Genomic DNA, 24,305 nt, shown 5'->3' on the forward strand with positions numbered 1-24,305 from the left:
AACTTAACAGTAAAATATTCTACTGCAATTTCACTTATTCTCCCTTCCATATCTGCTATGAGAACTTGGAAAAACAGTAAATGAGAAGCAATCTTTAATTTACTTCTAAGTAAATCTATTTCTTACTCAGTTCAATGGAGAGAAAAAAAACACATTTTTCTGTGGAGAAAAAAACTTTGGATTCAGTAAAATATTTTACTCAATTCGAGGCTAAACTGTTGTAAAAAAGTTCTTTTTTGCAGATGAATGCACAGTTTGAATGCTTAATGTGCAATGTCCTCACGAGAAAAAGACGTTCCAGATCAAGACGTTGCAGGGAGCCTGTCATCTAAGTCAAGGCGACTGAAAGAATGTGACAGAAGATCACAGGGCGAGGGCACATGAGGGCAGCCCCAACCGGGCTTTCAGGGAAAGACAGAATGCAGAGCGAGGATGATGCCTCAGGCTGGGGAACAGCCCAGGCAAAGGTCTGGCAGAAGCAGAAAGGCGCAAACACAGTGCTGGGTGGGGTACAGGACACTGTCTCAAAATCACAACATTCTAGTGTTTTGCCAAAACATTCTGAAATCCATCTCTAATCGACTCTTGAAGAGAGTCCTTTAAACTCTTACGGCCTGATCTCCTTTGGGCTTATTAATTCATTGCAATTTAGTACTCACTGAACATCTGCTGTGTCCAAATAATATATATGCCAGAATAAAATAAAGTGATACTAGGTCTAACCATATTTGAAAGGGTGCAAAATAGAATTAACGCTTTTCTTTACTGTACTGCATATTTTAAAACACGAAGACAAGGTTTGGCAATCACTGTTGTTCCGAAGATTCAGCATATACCTCAAATCAGCAGTAAAATTTGACATGCCAGACAAACGAAGCCCTTGGAGGCCTCAGGTATACCAGTCTTTATTCTGTATTTGACAAGAAAACAAATCTTAACTTCTGGATTGTGGTCTTATGCCCCCAAAGACTGAGGAATAAGATTATATCTGAATTACCTGTTACACCTGGAGAAACACACACACACACACACACACACACACACACACACACACACACCAGGATCCAGAAAAAAAAGAAGTCCCAGCAGTGTGTTCGCCCAGTCTTCTCCTCAGACATTGATGTAGAAAGAGTGTCTCTCATTTATATAAGGATGTTTATTACAAAGCTTAAAAGGTTAACGAGTAGCACCAATCGTGTAAACATTAAGGTAATTATTAATTCATCCTGAACCCACTCCCGGAAAACAACCACCAATGACTTTGGCCAGTTAAGAAAAATTGTGGCTCATTATTTTCATTTTCCTTCAAAAGAAAAAAAATGATGTGAAAGACTTACTGTGTTACACGCAGGAAACGAGAGCTCAGAAATCTGCACTTTAGAAAGTTCACTGAGCCGAGAACCATTTTTAATTGCCTTAATTTGTTCTTCAAACTGAGACTGTAGGTAGAAGAGGAAGTGTTAAGTTTTTCTATCAAATTTCAAGGAAGAACCACAATTGTCAATAAATACTGTTTTTCTTGCATTAAAAGTGATCACAATTTTCTAAGAAACATAACCGAGACGCCATGTATTGAAACAATTATTTCTTGTAAGGGAAAAAGTTCAAAATAAGACCTCATTAGTCAGAATGTTCTACAGCCTTATCAAACAAACACTACTGCTCTAATCTTACCAATCAAGGGTAGGGTTTAAGATAGTTAAGAAAATATAATTACTCTCATGAGAAATTCTTAGAATTTCAACAAAAAATTCTTATTGCTTGTAACAGCTCAGAAAAGAAACAGTTTCAATATGACTCTAGCCTCCAGGGAATTATAAATATCACGCAGATTTTGATAGAATTATAAAACATTTTACAACTTACCTCTGCTTTCTCAATTTCTTCTCTAACATTAGAAAGAAATGATTCCCATGAATGTATGTCAGACTCCAAATCAGGATATGCTGCAGAATCACTGAAAAAGTAAAAAAACGTGAAACTTTAAAATATTTTTAAAAGTTGAAAAAGCATTAAAGTACAAACGAAAATAAACATTTAGACATGGAAGATACACTTCACATGGTCATGCACAAAAAAACAAGCATTTTTAAAGAATTGTGTATCTTACAAACTCACTACTAGAGACACTTAAGGAAAGTTTAACTGATCTAAGCAACACCCCAAATCTGGTGGGCAGAGAGAAAATATTCTCCTGAATTTTCATTTTCCCCCAAATTTGAGTATTTGGCCATCCTTCATTTGACATTAACATTTAACATAAAAGGCTGTCTTTGCATTAAAAGAAAAAGGCAGCCTGGAATACTGAAAACATCTCAGTAAATCATTGCTCCCTTACTATAAAATCCAGGATGGGACCTGACAGATCAAATCCATTCACCATCTCAGTGCCTCATGCATCTGGTCAACTGAAAGTGACACACAAGCTTCCCTCTCCTTAACTGAGAAGATCAATGACATTATCAACCTATGATGGTGTCAGTTCTCACTATTCATCTTAAGGAAGAAACAGAACATTTTGTGCTCTTTGTCTTTTGCTTCCCTTTGGTGGAACAGGCAGAGTTAGCACAGAGCCCTAGGAAGGAAGCTTCGTGTACTGTGCGGTCTAACAAGGAAGTCAATGCCATTAGATGAACGAGGCCTGAGCCAGCTGGTTTCCCAGATGGGCCACGAGGCACAGCCCATGGTGAGTGCCCAATAATGGCACCTGAGCACCACGGGGTCCCAACCTCACTGGTAGCAGTTCTGTAGTAATCAGCATACATCTTTATCTTTGATCAGAAAGGTTTTCTCAGGTAAAAAACTCAAAATAGCGAAAAATGAAGAAATAAAGACCTAGACACTAAAACTTCTTCCGTGACCCACAGAAACTCTGGTTCAGCACGGAGGGTATGAAATTAAATCAAAGAGCGCTAGGAAGGATGAAAAACATGGGATTAAAAAAGTCCAAACCTGTGTGTGGAGCCTAAAAAAAGGACCAGAGGAAAAGTGGTCCCACGTGGGAAAACACACACAGAAATACTAGACTGGAGGAGACCCTCGAGGAGTCCCAGGTAATTCTAAAAACAAAGCCAAAGAAACAAAAACAGGTAAAGATTATGGAGAGTTGAAAAAAGGAACATCCATAAATATCCTTTGCAGCGATACTTCCATACTCTCCCATCAGGATTGTTCAGTAACCGTTCTTACAAAAGGGAATTTGGCAAAACACTAAAAAAGCCTTGAAAATGTGGTCTTTATTTCAGACATTTAATGCACGGAAAAAATTAACAACGTACATAAAAATTTAGCTCCAAGGATACCTGCTATAGTGCAGCTTTTATGAACAAAATGTGCAGACAATGCAAGGACCCCACCAGTGGCATGTGACCCATCAGGGCACATCTGTGTGCTAGAAACTACCCAACCTTCCAAAACCAGGCTGGACACACCTAACAATTGACATGAAAGGCTTATGGACTACTTAGTAAAAACAATATATAAATTTTCATTTTTTTCAAATACTTAATTAACTCCAAAATATTAACTAGTTATATCTCAACTGAGAATTATGGATAATTTTTATCATTTTTGTCTGTATGTTTTGATATTTCTAGAGCTGAACATGTATTACTTGTATAACTATTAAAAATAAAAAGATCCTGCCTAATACAAAATATTTTTCTCAAATCACCTGGAACTTTGATTTACTGAATGACATGCTGGGAAAGACACCGGTGAGACCACACTGTACCTGCTCAGTTGCTTCAGGTTCTTCAGACATCCTTCCGCTTGTGCTTCCATGACCTGCAGCTTACACACTTCCGTCTCCTTCCAGTTTGCAAGCACAGACACCTACCATTAGATTAGAGGATACCTAAGTATTCTAAAACTGAAAAACTGAAACTATTTCAAAGTTGTTACAACTTAAACATTCTAAACCACCTTGAAGTTTCTCCGTAAATGACATACGATGGCAGAATCATCAGAATTTGATTATGTTATAATTTTGCTCAGGTGAATGTGAATTCAAACTTTTGATTGGAAAAGAGAATAACAAAACGACAGTAAAAGTATATATGTTAAATGATACTTTTCTCCGCTATGAAAGCTCCACGTGGCTTACTGCTTAAGCGGTGTACACGCAGAGCTGATTGGCTGTGAGTATATACCTGCTGTGTGTTATCTCAGGGCTGCCCATAGTGAGCGGAGGGTCCGGGGCCTGCAGAAATAACCCCAAGGCTGCTGCCCCCTATTGGATTTAAAGGCGGCAGTTGTTCTCAGCGTGGGCATCAAAAGCCTCTGGGACACGTTTTTGAAACTTTAGACTCTCTGGCTTCCCCACAAGCCAACTGGCCATTTTTGTAAGTCACTCTAGGAAACGTGGACCTGCCTTATTTCAGCCCAGCGGTCAGTACCTTGACAGGACCCACTGGGCAAAAATGCTTGCCAAAGTGGTAAACGGGACCTGAGCAAGCCTGGGAATGCAGATGTGGGCACAGGATCGACAGAGTATAGGGACTCTGGCTTTTGTTTTCCTTCTTTTCCTTAGAAGCAGCTGCATAGTTGGTATTTAATGGACTCACGTTTGCAGACTGCACAAGCCAAGCCTGTTATTTTCCCAGAATCATCGTAGACATATACCAATAAATAATCTTTACTTCTTAATTAGACAAAGACAACCATGTTTAGGAACTAAATAAAATATAGCCAGGGGTCATTATTTTGGTTTTTGTCTCACTAGTTTCTCAAATGTTAATAATATACTGCCATCGGTATATATTCTTCTGGGGGGAGGAGAGAGTATGCTCTTAATAAGTGAATTATTTTCAAGTTCCTTTTCCAGTATCGCCAAAGATGTTTCATGGCTGGCTGCTTCACCTTCATCACTTGATTAAATATGATGAAGCCATTTAAAGTGGAGGGCATGAAAAATGACTAAATTATAATATTAAATAAGGAAAGTAGGTTATAAAATTTGGTGTTCACCGTGAGTGCAGCCATGTAACACAACACAAGCTTAAGGGTAAAAAATTAAAAAGCTATAGGCAAGGACAGAGCGGCTGTTCAGGGAGGTTGCATTATGGGTAACAGCACCTCCCTTGGGCTGCACACTTTTTAGCAATGGTTGTTGTGCCCGATATGGAACCAAACACAAAGCAAACCAATGACATCCTGCCTATCTGCCAGTCACCAAGTGTCTTGGACTTACCTCTGCAGCCACAGCTCTTTGAAGAATCTCTTCATAATCTTCTCTCCCTTTCTTTATACATTCTTCTAGTTTCATTTTCTCATTTGTAAATGTATTACTGCAAATATTAAAGGAAAAAACTTCACGATAAAATTTAACCAGTGAGATCACAAAGGCTAAAGCCAGGTTACCTTTGAAATCATGCCACAAAAAGACATATGGTACCTTCCAGAGTAACTTCTTGCCTAGTATTTTACTATGTAATACGGACTCATAGATGCCCTTTTACACTTTACAAATGATCAAACGAAGATATGAAGTTAAAACCGAGTCTTTGGTGGGAATGCTGAGAAACTGGTTCACCTTTTTTATGAGTGTTAATTGGAGTATAATGTGGCTATATTAATAAACTTTATAGAACATCCCTCATCTTGAGTCAGAAATTCTATCTTGATATGTATTACAAGGAAATAACTCAAAGGAAAAAAGTGATCTATACAAAGTTGTTTGTGGTAATACGTTTATGACAATGAAAGACAGCCACGGACCATGATGCGAAGGGATATGTATATGAGGTGTGATCACAAAGTATAGTGAATGTTTAAATAAAAACAACTCATTATAGTAAGAGACACATTGCCATTAATTCCCCATAATATACTCCCCCTCGCTTCGAACACACTTATCCCATCGTTCCTGCCACTTTCTGAAGCAGTTCTGGAAGGCCTCTTTCGTGTCTTTAGTTGCGCTGTCGTGGCTGCTTTGATGTCCTGAATCATTTCGACTTCGGGGAAGAGCCAGAAGTCACACGGTGCCAGACCCGGTGAATAAGATGGATGAGGACACACCGTAATGTTTTTATTTGACATAATGTTTTAAATTGCTGTATCAGAAGTGATGTGTGACATGGAGCACTGCTGTCATGATGGAGGATGAACTAAAGACACTCACGAAAGAGGACTTCCAGAACTGCTTCAGAAAGTGGGAAGAACGATGGGATAAGTGTGTTCGAAGCGAGGGGGAGTATTTTGATAGGGGTTAATAGCAATGTGTCTTTTACTGTAATACATTAAAAAAAAAAAGCACTATATTTGTTGATCACACCTCGTATCTCAAACAATATTAAATGAACAAAGCAGAACACATCTGCTTACTACTGAATATACTGGTTACCAGTAATGTGAAAACATTATTTGTATTAATAAAGATTAAAAGGAAGCCTTTTATAGGTTCAAAATAAAAATTCTTTAACGAACCTATAATCGTGGAACAACAAACAACCATGATATAGTTGAGGCTGTTATTTCAAGTAATACAAAAGTTTTAAAAACACCTATTTAGTTTCAAGTTAATTCAAGGGAAGAGAGGAGTAATCAACAATAAATTCTGATTTTTTTTGTACTGACAATGTGAAATAAAAGTAGGAACATCATAAAGTAAACACTTAAAGAATAAATGTATTGGAATAGCAATTTAAAGAATGAAACAGAAAATAAAGGAAAGCGAAACAATTATTTAAAGGAAGCAGACAAGCAACAATGTATTTAGAAGTCTAGTGTCCTCTCCTATTAAAAACATTAGAAAAAATAAATTTAAGCTTAACTTGCCTGATTTCAAGGGACTGATCCAGAAGTAACTCATGTGCTTTATCCTTTCCATCATTTTTCTCAATGTACCTATGAAAGTATCATTACCAAAGTTTGATTAACATTCCAACATTTTTAAAAACCCGATTCCAGAGTAAATTCTACCTACCCCCATGCAAAAATTCTCAAATTCTTTGTAAGTTTCTACATTCTGTTTTATTTCTAGTATCTTCTAAATACGCAGAGAATTTGTGTCATTTTCCTTTGGGGAAGCTTTCCTTTTACACCTGGAGGGCAGATCACGTATTTCAGCCATTTTATTTGATCACTAGGTCATATGCTTGTGGTGTAGATGCTCTATCAGGCCACTTCCAAGAGCACCTCTGAGTGGGTCAAATAGGGGTTGATGGATCGTCACCAGGATGGCCAGTGGTCCTCATTCAAAATAAAAGCAGCCTCCTATTCTTTAAAATAGAACTTAAAGTCCAACTCTCTCTCTCTCCCCCCCTTCCCCTGTCTGATAACCCTTCAAAACAAAGTGTACAGGTCTTTGATTCTTAAGCAATGCCCTGCACACATTAAGTTCTGCCTTTTCTTTCTTGCTCTCCTATATACTTTGTCAGTCTGCTCTACTTGCTAAAAATTCCAAGTCTCCACCAAGAACCAGTTTAAATGCCATTTCACTTCTTTTGTAAAACACTTCCTTTCAGTACTCAATACTGGGTAGCTCTCCCATGGAATTTGTGCCATCTGTCATAGTTATCTCTGGTTTGTATCCTGCACCAATCACGAGCTCCTTCTGTCCCATTCATTTTTTTAATGAATACTAAGTGTGATCTAAAGTGTAGAAAAGTCAAATCATCCCTTATATACTCTGTGCTTCTCTAAGAAACCTTAATATAAAAATTTATCTTTAAAGCATTCATTTGGAAAGTGCAGAAAGCAGAGAAGCCTATGGCTTACCTGTAAATTGTGACAGAAAAGGCAAAGAAATAGATTAATAAAGTGAAAAAAAACAAAGTTTATTTCTCAGAATAGTTTTGCTTATGCTAGCAAAGAAAAATTTTTTCTTGATCGACAGCTTCACCTATCTTGTCTAGTTTGATAGCATGTCTGAATTGAACATATAAAAATATATAATTAAATATAAATATTCCTGAATTTTTGGATGACTTAACGCTTAAGACTAGACCTGCTCAAATATTAAAAGGTAAAGAGCTTTATAGACACTGTCATTTCCGTAAATGTATTCTAGTACTGAAACTACTTTGGGCATAATCAAAATGCCTTGACATAGGCAGTGTTTTATACTTTCTCATTCTTTTAAGGACTGCCTAAAAACTATCCAAGTGTAATGCTAGCGAGACTCACAATGCAAGTCATCTGATCACATGGCATGGCAAATGGAAAAACCATACATGTCCTGAAAGACTGAGTGCGGTCATGTGGCCTCCAGTGAACCGTGCCCCCCCATTATTCATGCCCTTCAATCTGGAGTCAGCCTGCAACTTGCTTGAAACAAGGGAGCGTGGTGGAAGTGATGATGATGCTGACAGTTCTGGGCTGAAACCTTCAGAAGGTCTGGCAGCTTCCACTTCTACATTCTTGGAAGCCCTTAGCACCACGTAAGAAGTCTGACCACCATGCTGGAGACCAGATGGAGAAACCACATAGATAAAAGTCACATGAAGAGGCCACATGGAGAGGGAGAAGCTTTGAGAACTACACGGAGAGACAGAGAGACCAAGACATCCCAGCATTCCAGCTGAGCCCAGCCCCAGCCAATTCCCAGTTAAATGCAGCCTGCCAGGTGGGGAAGCATTGGCAAGCCCAGCAGAAGAACCGCCTAGCTGAACTCAGCCCAGATTGCAAGATCATGATCAAATAAAATGGCTGTCAATTTAAGCCACAGAGTTTTGGGTGCTTTGTCACACAGTGTAGATTATCAATTAAGCTGACAAATCATATGACATACCACTATTTAGGGAAGAGAAGGGTTAGGAAGTGAACATAGAATCTTAAAACCAACTTGGCCCATCTGACAATTGTAATACCTATACGTATTTCCAAATCCTTCATGTTACAGGGCCAAATTAAAAAACATTTTTCTTCTATTGGGGAATATTGGGGAACAGCGTGTTTCTCCAGGGCTCATCAGCTCCAAGTCCAGTTGCCGTTTTCAATCTTAGTCACAGGGGGTGCAGCCCACCATCCCATGCGGGAATTGAACCGGCAACCTTGCTGTTGAGAGCTCGCGCTCTACCCAACTGAGCCATTTGAATGCCCCCTACAGGACCAAATTTAATAATTTAAGGATTCAGGATGAAAGTAATTATAAATAATCATCACAGAATATTAGTGCTGAAAACCAGCTTAATCTAGTCTCCTCATTTTACAGATAAGGAAAAAGGAAGGAAGGTCATGTTCACAGGAGGGGTAATGTTTGAACTAAAAGGAAATCATTCTTCATTGATTCACAGCTACATCCATTTTATTTATCTGCAAACATGATAGGTTTAGAATACATTTTAGGTGAGATAATTCCCCAACACAAGTGCTTTAAAATGATATGAAAACAGTATCTAAAATTTCTACTTTACTTGACATAATTTGAAACTGCGTATTGAAAATGTTAAAATAACCAAAAACCCCACCCCAATTAAAAACAATAAAAAGCACTGCCTTTCAATTGTTACTTACATTTCAATGACATTTGAAACCCTTTTCATTTTCTTCTTTAATGCTTTTAGTTTTTCTTGGATTTCTTTTTTCTCCTGTTGCCATTTTTTAACTTCCTTTTCCAAATCTTTGAGGAACCAGTCTAATTCTGTCTTTGAGATCTAAAAACATTTTACAAAGAATACTTAAATAAATGGGAAGATTAACTTAAAAAAAAGAGCCCAAAAGATTAGTATTTTGGTGGTGAAGTAGCTTAATCAATGACTCCAGTTCAGAGCCCACCCTCAGAGCTGGCTGCAGCAGGGTGTGCTACCTAGACCGAGCCAGGGCTATACGGTCGTACCCTGTTTCCCCGAAAATAAGACCTAGCTGGACAATCAGCTCTTATAGTAAAACAAGACTGAGTCTTATATTAATTTTTGCTCCAAAAGACACATTAGGGCTAATTGGAGCAATAAAAAAAAAAGCTCTTATTTTTGGGGAAACACGGTACAATATGTGGCCTCAGCCCTCACCTGCCCTCCCCAAATCAGGCTAGAGGAGAAACAGACAAAGGCATGATCAGGTATCTGGCACTTGTGAAGGGCCTCTCAAAATCAGTGACGTCTGGTCTCGGTCTTCAAGGATGAGACTACCACTCAAAGCACGGATTCCAAGCAGTGGGAACAGCAAGGCAGAAGGATAAAAAAGGCACGTCTGGACAAAAGCAAGAGGTGCAACATGGCTGCAGTCCAAGCTGGACGTATGGAAAGCAGGGCAGAGAATGGCACCCGAGGTAGCTTTAGTTCAAATTATGAAGGGCCTTGTAAGCCACGCTAAGGCATGTGGACTTCAGCCCGCAGGCAACAGGGAGCCAGTGAAGGTTCTTAAGTGGGGCAGTGGCTGGTGAGATTCTTGTTTTGGAAAGTAACTGAGGGGCACAGTGATAGATTAAGGGTGGGCAAACGGGTACATGAAAGTGTTGGACCAGAACACTGGCATTCCCATTTTCCTGTGACCTACAAGAACACACACATTTTAATAATGACTCATAGCACGTACATGCACACACACCCGAGAAAACGACCCTTACTTGCTGATCCTGAGTTTGCTGAGTCATCACAATGACTGGGGGGCCCACCATGGGTACTCTATATACAAAATCTGTATTCTACCTGGATCGCTGCGACTACATGACCAGTGTCCACACGCAGGCCTTTTTGGTGGCAGCCACGCAAACCTTGTTTCTCTCCCACCCTGTGCTTCTATTCTAAGCCAATGATTTCACCTCAGATCCAATCCTTTGGCTGGGAGATGATGTGCAACCACAAGGTTATACTGGGGCGTAAGGACTGATTTGTCAACAAGTACCTAAAGGAACTGAGGTATCAAAAGGCACGAAGTATTATAAAGACACACACACACACACCCTTAGAGCTCAACCATGGAAAATGCTGTGTGAGTTCATCGGCTATTTGTACAACCATCTTTTAATGAACAGCTGCCTTGAAATGCTCACGGGTCAGCCATCATGAACTTGTCTCTGATCCCATGAACAAGATTGATTTGAATCCTTGTCATTTAAACATTAGAATATAAGACAGAACAGGCCACATACAACTGCATCCTCCGTACGCACAGTTTATAGACATAATTATAAATACTTTGATGGGTGTTTTTTTAATTAGAGAAAATTTGGTTTCTATACCTCTTTTTTGAAATCTCAACTTCATTTCAAAATAAATATTTGAGGTACCTTCCGTCATACATACAATTTAAAAAGATAAAAGAATGCTAAGTAGGTAAAGAGAATAAAAAGGCAAGAATGATAACATAAAACCAAAAGTGAGAGTAATATAAAAATAGATGGCATGAGATGGTAACCATTCTTTGGAAGTAATGTTAAAACTTTCTGGCAGGCAAAGTCAACGAAGAAATAGAGTGAGCTATATAATTCAGTATCCACAAACTAAAAGCAAGCCCACTGCCAAAAGAAGACCGGCAGTGAAAGCAGAGACAAACGAGTCCTTCGGGCCTCAGAAAAAGGATGCTGCATAAAAGCCCCAAACAGCACAGGGCGAGGCACTTCAGGGGGCATTCGATAAATATGTGTCAGATGAGATAATGAGTAATAGCCTCAACTTCGTACTGGCAATACACCTAACAACAGGGAAAGCCAGTCTTCACAGGATGTGTAGGCCTGGTGCCCTGAGATGTCGGCCGACACAGAATAGTCGTATGAAGACACAATTCACTACATGCAGTTGGGCTGAAGTACACATTGTTTGACACCAGTAGCGCTCCTAGTCTATACACTGAGGTTCACAGATGACCAAGTCCTTCCTCTCAGGGAGATCACAGCTCCGTGGGGGAAATCTGCATACAGGATAATTACTATGCCATACACAAAACTTAACTCAAAATGGATCACAGACCTACATGGAGGAGACAAAACTATAAAACTCTTAGAAGAAAATATGGGAGTAAATCTTGGTGACCTTGGCTTAGACAATGGTTTCTTAAGTATCAAAAGCATAAGCCAAACAAGAAAAAGTAGATAAACTACACTAAATTAAAAACTTTTTTTAAACCTTTAACTTTTACAACTGAAGTCTTTTTTAAAAAAAACCTTTTATTTATTTAAGTGTGTTTTTCCAGGACCCATCAGCTCAAGTCAAGTAGTTGTTTCAATCTAGCTGTGGAGGGCGCAGCTCACAGTGGACCATGCGGGGATCGAACCGGCAACCACCGTGCTCTAACCAACTGCGCTAACCAGCCACCCCCTAAATTAAAAAGTTCTGTGCTGCCAATGATACCATCAAGAAAGTGAAGAGACAACCCACAAAATAAAGATGGGAGAAATATATTTGTTAGTATGGAAGATGGGAAAATATTTATAAATTACATTTGATAAGCAATTTATAAGCCAAATATATTTTAAAAACTCTTACAATTCAACAAAAACACAAATAATATAATTAATAAATGGGCAAAAGATTGGAATACACATTTCTCCAAAGAAGATAAACAAATAAACGATAAGCACATGAAAATACTCGCAACATCATTAGCCTTAAGGAAATGCAAATCAAAACCACAATGAGATACCATTCCACACCTACCAGGATGGCTACAACCAGAAAGATGGATGCTAACAAATGTCAATGAAAACATGGAGAAACTGAACCCTTGCACACTGCTGGTGGAAATATAAGACGGTGCAGTCTGGAGGTTTCTCAAAAGGTTAAATATGGAGTTAGCATATGACCCAGCAATCCCACTCCGAGGTATATACCCAAGAGAAATGAAAACATGTCTACAGGAAGACTTGTAGTCTAATGTTCACAGCAGTCAAAAAGTGGGTAACTCAAATGTCCATCAACTGATGAACAGATAAATAAAATATGATCTAGCCACATAATGGAATATTATTCAGCAGTTAAAAGGAATGATGTACTGATACATGTTACACGGAGGGATATACGTGAATGAACACTGAAAACATTTTGCTAATTGAAAGAAGGCACTCACAAGAGACCATACACAATATGATTCCATTTATATAAAATGCCCAGAAATCTACAGAGTAAATTAGTGGTTGCCTAGGGCTGGTGGAGAGAGGAAAATGGGGAGTGACTGGTAGTGGGTACATTTCTTTTTGGGCTGATGAAATGTTCTAACCTTAAGATTGTGGTGATGGCTGTACAATTCTGTGCATATACTAAAAACACTGAACTAAATACTTTGGATGAATTTCATAGTATGTGAATTGTACTTCAATAGATGTTAATAAAATGATAATTACGGTACAACACAATGAGGCGCTTATTATCAAGGGCTTTAACCAAGCCGAGGACGCCATCAGCGACTGCTTCCTCAAGAGTGAAGCTTGAGCTGGACGCAAAGGACGAGCAGGAGTCAGCCAGGCTTGGGAAGGAAGAGGCCACTTGAGGCACAAGGGTCAGTGCTGGGAAACGTGATAGTGAGAAGCCACGTGATAAATGTCACCCCTCAGAGCAGAGGGCAATGCAGAGATGGCTGGAGATGGAGGCAGCCACCAGTCGTGGGAGGGTTTTCAGCTCTTAGTAGTGAGTGTCAGCGAGCTATCGGTGTTAACCTACTGAGGCAGAGAGCGCACTGGGGGCCTCATCCTTCGCCCCTCCCGGTGTCTATACCCTTTTCATGGGACCCTGCAGTTCCCTTCACTAACAGGCAGTCTCTCCCCTCCCCTTGAATCTGACCTACATGACTTGCTTTGCCTAATGGGCTATTAGCAGGCTTGACGGCAGCAGAGGCTTGAAAAGAGCTTGTGAGACTGTCCTTGTTCAGCCTTGCACTTTCCGGGAGATGAAAGCCACTGGATCAGAGCTAGGTGCCCCAGTCATCCCAGCTGAGGCCGTTCTAGATCAATCCATGGCCAGCTGATCCCAGGTATAGGAACCGGTACACCCAAGAACAGCAGAGCCTTACTTGACCCAAAGGTGAGACAGCCCAGCCAAGTCCAACCGGATCAGCTAACCTACAGGCTCACACATGTCATGTGTGGTCACACAGATGTCACTGCGCTTCTGTGGGTGGTTATTATGGCAGAATTAATTACCTGATACACATATGCTGCTCCCCAAGTGCTGGTTGTGGAACTGATATTATCTTAAGGGAGCTGGAAGCTGACACTAACTTTTCTGCCACTTAGTACCAGCGTGACTCTTCCTTTCCTCATCAATAAAAGGGAGCTAATATTATACTATACTGTACTGTACTAGAGTTGACTATAAACACTAGCACGCCAGGATTATTTTGAGATTAAATAAATACATGTAAAAAATTTACAACTGAGCATGGCACATAACACGAGCTCCATTAAGTGTTAGGTTAACGAAAGGCTGACCTTGGCAAGGACGGTGACCCAGCCTCACACAGATACGGGCTGAGGCTATTTTGGCAGGTAGGATCCAAGATTCTGCTCTAGTGCAGAAAAGGACAAAGTTCAAAAATTCTCCTCCATAAATTGTTCAGGGCCAGTTATTTTTAACCATGTTTTAAGAGCCAACGTCAACTCAATACTCATCTTAGCTTTCAGAGAATTCTCATGAAAGCACCTTAGGAACGTTAAGTGCCAAGCAAGGGCGATGACGAGTGACTGCTTCCTGGGTATGGGTTCCTTTTGGGGACGTAAAACTGACTCTGAAGCTAGACCGTGGTGATGGTTACACAGTATTGTGAATATGGAAACCACTGAACTGTACACTTTTTAACACAGAATTGGTTAAAATGGTGAATTTTATGTTATTTGAATTTTATCTTAATAAAACAAAAAAGAACATATGCTCTTGAGCAACACTGCAACCAGCTGTAACCTGCCAGGTGCAGGTTAGAGGCACCTTGAAAACAACAGGAGACTGGCTTCAGAATAGCTACTTGTCTCTGGCAGAGAACAGATAACTGGCCTAATTAACTATTAAGGCCATTCCCAGCTCAAGACAAAACCGTCAGCTATACAGAATAGCTAGCTCGGAGTTTTACTGATGCTTCATATGTTCCAAGCGCTCTTCAAATGCTTTGTAAAGAACTGATTTTTCTCAATAGGGCATGACTTGCATTTCGGGTGGGAAAATTCTTCCTCTACGACACTTATTACTTCTGGCTGTCCCCAATCACCCCTGAGTCCTCACAAACCTCTGAGGTAGAGGTGATACTATTCATGAGGAAACTGGGGGTGAAAGAAGATGAGCAGACTGGCTAAGGTCACAAAGCCTGTAAGCGGTGCCGGGGTTCAAGCTGGGCAGTCTGACTGTGCTGCCTGAATGTTTAAATACCACATGCTACTGCTTGCCTCTCTGTTCTCTACCAGAGGAAGGTGCTGCTTCTCACACATGCAAATATGCTATCAAGTCACTTTCAAGTGAAAAGTCGGTTGGTTAGCTCATAACCTCAGTGACCCGTAGAGTCAATGGCCATGGGAAAGGTCAAGAAAAACCACAAGTGTCTTTGTATGTTTATAGAAGAATTCTCCCCAAGCTAATTATGAGCATATCCATGATTAATAAAGAAATGGCCACAGCTAAATCTTACCTGCTCTGGTGCAGACACCAACCTAGGAACTCACATGAGCACATTACCCTGACAGGAAATGGGTATACGCTCTACATGGGAAGTCTAACAGCCGACAGGCTTGTAATTCGGGGGACAAAACATTGGTTCTTCTAGAAAATGGACTGACTACTCTCAGGTGCAACCACAGGAAAACAGACCCAGAGCCCTGGCGAAGCTCAAAAGCACACCAACAGCCCAGCCCAGTAGTCAGAGCTGCCGCTCTCTCACAGCCCAGCTCCCGATGCCTGGTTTGTCCTGATTCCCGGCCAAGTGGACAAAGAAAGAAGCCTCGACCCAATCAGACCAGCCACGTGCCAGAGAAGCAAACCTCACTCACAAGATGCCGCCGTTGGTGGCTGTGTCCCCAGACCTGCTCTTATCAATGAGGTGGCTGCAGGCATTCCCATATGGACAGATATTAAAACTGACTCTTCCTGAGGCAATACGAAGTTCATAAAAATATTTTATTTTCTTTAGAGCCCCTCCTCCAAGTACCTAATTTAAACTTGTGTTCCATGACTCTCTGCGCTAGGCAGGGTTTTATTTTCGCTTGTTTCTTCCTCTCCCAATCAGGGAGACCTCATTCAACCAGGCAACTGAGAAGGAGGTTTCTGGTTCCTTCTAACAGTCTCATCCTTCCAACTTCCCCAGTCCCATCCCATGTATAAACAGGTCCTAAGGAATGTCATAACGGTTACCTTTTCAAACTGTCTCGTCTTCCAGCTATACTTAAATCTCAATAAATGAGTTTCTTGAATGAGTTCCCACTAAGCCTATTTTATTCAATTTAAATGTTACCCCAGCTACTGATCCAGACTTCTAGAACAAATTCTTTCTCTATTAAGGGGACTAGCATCCCTTTGTCACCTCGGTATGGAAGAACTTCGTTTTTGAAAAGAATCACATCATGATTTCCTCACATCTGTAATTCCATTTTCCCACTAATTCAGTCTGGCTTTGCCACTAGCTAGGATTATTCCAATAGCGACTGTAAGTAACCGAAGATCACCGCAGCCAGCAAAGCTCAAGACGGGCAGACGCGAGCATGGGCTGGCTGCCTCTAAGGTCCGGTACCTCATGCGTGAGCTCTGTGTGCCCCCTCCTTCCTTAGGACTAAGATGAAGAAGATGGTCACGGCAGCGTGATAACAGTGGCAGCCCACACTCGCAGAGCCCTTACTCCCCACCAGTTTTAAGTACTTTACAATGAGTCTAATCCCACAAAATGAGAGCTATTACTTCCCGAATTTTCCAGATAAGGAACTAAAGCACAGAGGAGTAACTTGCCCAAGATGAGAAGTGGTGTGGAACTAAGCCTGTGCCTGAGCCTGCACCCAGCCGGTCTGGCTCCGGGCCGCACACTCCTGACCACTAACGCTCCACTGTCTCTCAGTACAAACAAGAATCCAACTTGGAACTCAGTCACCAGAGGACAGTTTTGGTTAATCAAGCAGATTGAATTATAGGTAGGCGAAGCCCAGACTCACAGCCCTTTTCTTCTTATGTGGTAACTTACAGGTTCTAAAACACTGCAAAACACTGTTACTGTAATATGCCATGGAGAAGCTTGAAATCGGCAGTACTGAGAAAGAATCCTTTGTTTAGCCAACGATGCTCAGTTTACTGAGCTGCACAAGAATAATTCTAATTATGGCACGTGCTGTTAACGAGAGGTTTCAGATAGAATTACCTTGTTTTCTTCTAAGTTCCTTTTCAACTTTTCTTCCAGGTCCCTGATCTCTTCTGAGCCGTTCAGTTTTCTCTGCTCATGATGTTCCCATGCTTCCTTAAGCTGCTCTTGCAAAACCTGGTGCTCCTTTTCAATCTGTGAAATATCCCCCTAAAAGGAAATTCCAAAATTATCTATTCAAGTAGTTAAAAATGCCTACTTCTGATCTTGTTCTCAACTGTCTCTTGAAATAAATGAAGGAGAATAAAACACAGATGAAAATTTTCAAGGGAAATGTCACAATAATTCAAGGATTAAAAACCCCCAAACACTATTTAGCAAAGCCAGCTCTTTTTAAAACAAATTTATTCGTATTACTGGAATTCATGATGAAACTTTTCAATCTTTGCTATAATTAGTTCTGATTATTCATTTTAGACGGATTCATTCAGTACTAAATCAACAGCTTGATGTGAATGTCCTTCTCCACAATTAACATCAAGAACTATTTTTTAGGTTTAAAAAGCTGTACATATTACACAGATTTTTGATTTAAAAAAAACGGATTAACTTTAGCCCTACCTTTAAGTGTTTCAAATGGATAGTTGCTGATTATTTCAAAAAAACAAGTTAAAATATTATCAATGTATATAACTATCTCTTGGACTTAACAAAACAAAACAGAAGCCATACTGTAATGTGAAACATTGGCGAACAAGAAACACCACTTGTGTCAGTATTTTTTAAAGCCTTTCATACTACTCCAACTGTCAGCAATCATGCATCTGTGTGGTCCGGTATGTCTTCCCAGCTGTAAGTGACGGCTATACCCACATACGCGGGGCTGGCAGCCAAGTTTTGGAAATCTACCCGTGACGCAAAGCTGGTCCATCTTCGCACCTCCTGCACCTCTCCCAGCACTCAAGCATCTTCCAAATGTAAAAAGGCAGGAAATCAAAGTTTGGAAATTCTCGATCTCAATTAGAGACCTGGGAACTATGGTTAGGGTGACCATACATGCCAGTTTGCCTTGGAGGGTCCCCGTTTCTGTCTATTCAGACTGAACGTTTAGCATTATGAAGAGTCCTGTGTTTAAGTGATAAATGATCAACCTTACCATGACCCATGAGCAAGACTTTTTGGTTAAGACTCTAGTTTCACTCTTAGTTCAATGAAAGGTTAACAATGAATTGCAACTGATGTTATGAGTTAATTTATATGCCCCAAGTCACCAACAGAGACAGGCAGGAAGTTATATGCCATTTCTGTTATTACATTTAAACTTCATCACAATTCTGTAAGAATAGCTTATTTTCACCTTTTATAGTTCAGAACACGAAAGCTCAGAAAAACCAGGCAACTTCTCAAGGTCCCAGGAGAAAGCTGCAGCACTGGGATTAACTCACTGCAAGTCTCAGTGGGCGAGAAGCCAGCAATCAGCCCTGCTAACACAGTCCTGAAACCGAGAGCTAATTTAACAGTGTGTGTGAACTTTCCCAACACCGATGAAAATGTCTGAGGGTCAGAAACACTGACTCATTAAACAACAGAGCAACCTGGTTTCAAGGTAAGTATGGTATAAGGACGCAACACCAGTCATTCTACTTGATATATACTCTTATCGGCAAAAATGTTCACTACAGCACTATTTGCACGTGCCAAAAGCTGACACAATCTAAATGTTCAATGATAAGTCAAATGAATGATCATACAGTCATACAATGAAATGCCAAGTATACATTAAAAATAATGGTAAAAGTCTGTATTTGCCGACACAGAAAAAAGTCCGTAGTATATTAAGATTGAAAATTTCAAATATAATATAGTCATATATGGTATGACCCTATCTTTTAAAAAGCATTGTTTACTTAAATGTAAATGTTAAAAAAGGGCCTGGAAGGCTGCATATGAAAATATTAACAAGGGTGATGGGAATATATATCATTTTCAATTTCTCTTTCATAATTTTAATTAAAAAACTTTATACTGCCTTCCCCAGAAACTTACATTTTTACAGTCTTTCAATATATAAATAACTGTTTTAAATTTCAAGTGGGGTTGCACATCTTTTCATATGTTTAAAAATCGTCTTTATTTCTTTTATTGTGGATTATCGATTCACATCGATCCCCATTTTTGTGTCAGGCTATTAATCTTTCCTTACTGATTTACAGAAACATTATATGTTAAGCAATATGTTAAGGAAATTAGTTCTCTATCTGTCCTATGCTGCAAATAATTTTCCTAGTTTGTTGTGTTTTGATGTCATGAATATTGTATTGTGTGTTTGTTTGTGTGTATGCATACACATACATACATACTTTTGTGTATGTACAGACTTTTTGTCATGCTGTTTATTAAGCTCATGAAAAAACTTCCTGTTTTCTAGGTATTTTTATCAGTCCATTTTCCACCTGAAATTTATTTTGGTAGGAAAATGAGGTAGGAATCCAAATTAGTTTTTGCTAGAGGGCAACCTATTTCTCCTAATAGATTTAAAAATCTATTTTTTGCTCACCAATAGTTACCATTTATATTATATTTTAAATTTCTATAATCTTCTGTTCTACTGGATTCTTATTTTAATAGCCTATCTCTTAATACTTATGTTTTAATATTTGGTTGTACAGTTCACTTACAGTTTTTTTCATGGGCATTTTTTTTTAAAGATTTTATTGGGGGATATTGGGGAACAGTGTGTTTCTCCAGGGTCCATCAGGTCCAAGTCATTGTCCTTCAATCTGGTTGTGGAGGGAGCAGCTCAGCTCTAAGTCCAGCCGTTGTTTTCAATCTTAGTTGCAGGGGGCGCAGCCCACCATCCCATGCAGGAATTGAACCGGCAACCTTGTTGTTAAGAGCTCGCACTCTAACCAAATGAACCATCTGGCTGCCCCTCTGGTAGCTCAGCGGCAGCTCGTTGTCTTCAATCTTGTTGTGGAGGGCTCAGCTCACTGGCCCATGTGGGAATCGAAGCCTGTTGTTCAGAGCTCATCCTCTAACCAACTGAGCCATCCGGCTGCCCCTTCATGGGCATTCTTGATGGTTATTTTTTCATATGAAGTTTAGAATCAATTTGTCCAGTTTCAAATAAGTTCTGTGCAGTAGCCAGTCATCAAAGTGGCCCCCAAGACCCTCACCTCTTGGTATTCAGGCCCTCGTACAATCCTCTCCTACTATGTACCAGGGTTGGAAGTTAGGTTTGTTTGGCCAAGAGAACACAGGAGAAGTGGTAAGAGTGTGACTTCCTGAAGTAGATCATGAAAGCCATTGCTCCTTCTGCCCTGGGTCAGCCACTCTGGAGACAGCCAGTCCATGAGGACACTGAGCAGCCCCATGTGGAGGTCCACAGGCAAGGCACTGAAGCCTCCTGCACACAGCCAGCACCGAGTCGCCAGCCAAGTGGGTGAGCCATCTTGGAAAGAGAGCCTCCGGCCCCAGGCCATCCTTGCAATGACTGAGCCATGGTCAATACCTGGACTGTTCCTCATAAGAGAGCTCCAGAACCACCCAGCTAAAATGCTCTTCTTCTGACTCAGAAGCTGTGAGATAGTAAATGTTTACTGTTGTTTTAAGCCATTAGGTTTTAAGGCAATTTGTAATGCAGCAACATGTACCTAAGACATGCTGCTCATGTTTGTACTGGGATTGTGTTAAATTAAAACCTCTAGGGAGACCCAATCTCCTTACTATTCAAAAGGTCTCCCTATTCAACACCTTTTCATTTCTTTCAGTCTTCTGTGTGTTTCTCAGTAGCATTTTAAAGTCTTCTTTCATAGTTTTAAGCATTTTATCTTTTTGTTTCTACTGAAAATGGAATGTTTTTTTCTAGTATATTTTGCAACAGGTGTTTGTATATGGAGAGGTCCTCTATCCAATCACCTTTCTGAATTCTCTTACATTTTGATAGTATTGGGTTTTCAGGTGGTCGTTTTCCAGGTATACAATCTTAGCTTCTGTAAATAATAACACATATACCTCCCTCTTTTACAATCTTATTTCTTTCTCTTATCTCATTTTGTCAGCTGATATCCAAAGGATAACAGTAACTACGACAGGCGATGTTTCACCTGTAGGTGAGATGATGCTTTGCCCTAAGAGAGAAAGACACTGGCGTGCTGAGAAGTATTCATCTATTCATTCCCATTTTATCATGAGTTTTAGTCAAGAAAGTGGTTTGAATTTTATCCAGTACTTTTTCAGCAACTATGGAGTTGATCAAATAACTTTTCCCTTAAGATTTATTAACAAAGTAAATTATATGAATAGATTTCCTAATTGAATCATTCTTAAAATGGTGACGGTCTTTGTAAAACTTTCTGTAGCATTCATGTGAATAAGCTCTTATTCATAAATTAATACACGCCAATTCTACCAGCTAAACAATAAAGCCAGTATACTGTGAAATAAATAAGCTAGGAAAAAATTTACCTTCTCCTTTGCCCGTCCTTCCTAAATTTCAACAAAAACAGGACAGTAATTTTTTGGTTATGTTCTAAAGCTTATTCCATGGTAATGTTTTATACAGAAGTGGCTGGCTCCAAAGTAGTTCTGTCATTCCTATCTAGTTAAATTAATGAAAATTAAACTTGTAAACAGTCGAGTACAATTCTGACTCACCTGTTGTGCCTCAAAAGGCTCATATGGCTCCGTATTGACTTCTTGATGTGTTATACTCCAAGACACCTTTGGGGTAAAATAAATACTCAAATTCAGTCTATCTCAACTGCTCTGTAATATAAATCCATTATGTAGTATCATTTAAAAACATGCTTACAATTTTTGCAAAGTTGGACAATTTAGATAACGCTCCATGCTTTCTACAAACATATGTATTAGAAAAGCACTGTCATTTACAATTACTAAAAAATGAAAATGATTCTGGTTCATTACTCTTAACATATGTTTTTCAAAGCTTTCTAGAAAACAGAAAACTTAATGAGGAGGAGGATAATCCAATAAGGGTTTAATGAATTCATGCCCTATAAAGTTAACTACCAAGGAACCTAAATTGATTCTCTTGCTTGCTCAGAAGGAACTTTTATTCACTCCTTGTTTCTCTCCAACTGATTGTCTCTTAACTCCCTTACTGCTCTTTGGCAGGAGAAACTGGGCATCTGTAACCCAGACACTCTTTTTCCTTTCTCTTTGGAGCTGCCTGTGCATCTTCCCTCCCTCTCCATGCAATAAGTCTTACCAGGCAGGCACCCCAACTTGGGGGGGCCTCATGGTCCAGCACTGCTATAACTGGGTGGGGAAGCCCGTGTGCTGAGGGTTCGCCGTTAGGACATGCACTCTCTATAGAAACAGCCACATCTTCCTACTGTGCCTTTAAAAATGACTAAGGTGATGCTTGGGCTCCATCTACTAATTCTTCTATCTTAAACCTCAACTGGTGCAAAACTTGGGTATGGAAGAAGGTACAGTGGTACCTCGGTTTTCAAACGTAATCCATTCTGGAAGACTGTTCGAGTTCTGAAACGTTTGAAAACCGAGGCACGGTTTCCCCAAGGAAGTAATGCAAAACGGATTAATCCGTTCCAGACCTTTAAAATCAACCCCTAAAACTGCAAATTTAGCATGAATTTTACTATCTAATGATACCATAGATCCATAACATTTACGGTGTTCGTAAACTGAAATGTTCGTCAACGGAGACATTCGAAAACGAGGTACCACTGTATTACATACTAGGCCCCAAAATTCTTCCTGACAACATTATCTGTCATGCCCTAGGGATTATATTTTTAAAAGTTTCAGGTGAAAGCTTTAGAAACCATTATAGTCAACCATTTTAAAGAATTTTAGTCAACAGAATGGCAATGACAAATGAAAAGAAAAATTCAACTCCAGTATTAAGCCAACTTTTTTCTGATGAAGTCTTACCTGTATGGCAACCACTTGTGTACGTGGAACATCTGTTACTTCGTCAGGCCTTTCTGGATTTACTTCCCCATTGTTGGCAGCATTTCCACAGTGACCATCATTCCTGCCCGACTCACCATGGGCTGTATCGGCACCATCCGTGCTGCAAGGTGACTTGACTGAGGTCTCCAAAGGGTCCTGAAGGGTCTGTGCTTCAGGGGCAATCTGGTCACCAGGGCCATGCTCAGCATTCAAATGACGCCCCTCAAAACACACAACAGCACTTTTAGCTGGTCTGTCACTAACTACAAAAGATGGCACCACTGGTATGGACCTCTGCAGCTGATACTCAGAGGGGATGCTGGCCAGGGGCGTGTAGATGTTGGTGTACTGGGGCAGACTCGGCAACACGTTTATGTATGTTGGTGGTGTCTGGGAAATGTCAAATCCCCTGAAGGGAAGATAGGTGCAGTATCCTGTGACCACATGGGCGTGAGTCCAATAGGTTGGTGTCACATCCCCAGGAACTGGTTTGGGAGAATGAGAGGAGACTTGCAGGTGACTCGCATCCTCACAGATTGGTTTGGGGGAATCAAGAGAGACCTCTTTGGGCGTCTCATCTTCAGAAACGGATCTGGGAGACTTTTCGGGTACCAGTTTTGGTTCCTCAGCTTCACAGGCTGGTTTGGGAGAATCAGTAGGTACAGGTTTGGGCTTATCCTCAGAAGCTGGTGCTGAAGACAAGTCGGACACTGGTCTGGACTTTACATCTGGTTTAAATTCTCTAGCGGTTGGATTCAGTGGGAGTTTAGCTCGCAAATACTCTCCTGTTCTTGACATTTCTTCTACTTTTGTCTTAATGTTTTTCTTCTTTCTCTTCTTCTTGAGCCGTAACGCAACCTTCTTCAATGCAATACAGTTGTCAATCACCACAAAACGAGGACACCCCAGGAGGAAAGACTTCAAACCTCCAGCTTTGTCTAGTATCTGTCGAGTTTCTTCTGGGAAGAACTCATATTCTTCAGAGAACATCTTGTTACTCATATCTAAGGGACCTTGTTCCTCCAATAACTGAGAGAAATAACTTGGGAAAAATTTGTATTTACATAAATTATTATAAAAAAGTACTTGTGCATGTTCATTTGAAAACATACATTTCCTAAAAAATTCTCCCAAAGCAAACACTATTTCACATCCAGCTGATCTCAACACCTCCCCAACAAACATATTATACTGACATTAAATCTGAGAAAGGGTAACTAAAACTT

The 24,305-nt window shown here is 40.1% G+C and overlaps 1 protein-coding gene across 10 annotated transcripts in view; it reads right to left on the reverse strand.

Annotated features, from left to right (window-relative positions):
* TTC3 (tetratricopeptide repeat domain 3) overlaps positions 1 to 24,305 on the reverse strand; it is a 106,419-nt gene that overhangs the window by 9,456 nt on the left and 72,658 nt on the right. For all 10 annotated transcript variants that reach the window (XM_019730309.2, XM_019730307.2, XM_074325465.1 and 7 more), the window contains 9 exons: positions 23,059 to 24,121; positions 21,793 to 21,858; positions 17,197 to 17,346; positions 9,457 to 9,596; positions 6,778 to 6,846; positions 5,192 to 5,288; positions 3,734 to 3,834; positions 1,867 to 1,957; positions 1,338 to 1,439 (listed from right to left, as the gene is read on the reverse strand). In XM_019730309.2, coding sequence (XP_019585868.2) covers positions 1,338 to 1,439; positions 1,867 to 1,957; positions 3,734 to 3,834; positions 5,192 to 5,288; positions 6,778 to 6,846; positions 9,457 to 9,596; positions 17,197 to 17,346; positions 21,793 to 21,858; positions 23,059 to 24,121 — 1,879 coding nt within the window. The remainder of the gene's footprint in view (positions 1 to 1,337; positions 1,440 to 1,866; positions 1,958 to 3,733; positions 3,835 to 5,191; positions 5,289 to 6,777; positions 6,847 to 9,456; positions 9,597 to 17,196; positions 17,347 to 21,792; positions 21,859 to 23,058; positions 24,122 to 24,305) is intronic.

Source organism: Rhinolophus sinicus, linkage group LG01 (genome assembly GCF_036562045.2).
Source record: "Rhinolophus sinicus isolate RSC01 linkage group LG01, ASM3656204v1, whole genome shotgun sequence".
Classification (NCBI taxonomy): Eukaryota; Metazoa; Chordata; class Mammalia; order Chiroptera; family Rhinolophidae; genus Rhinolophus; species Rhinolophus sinicus.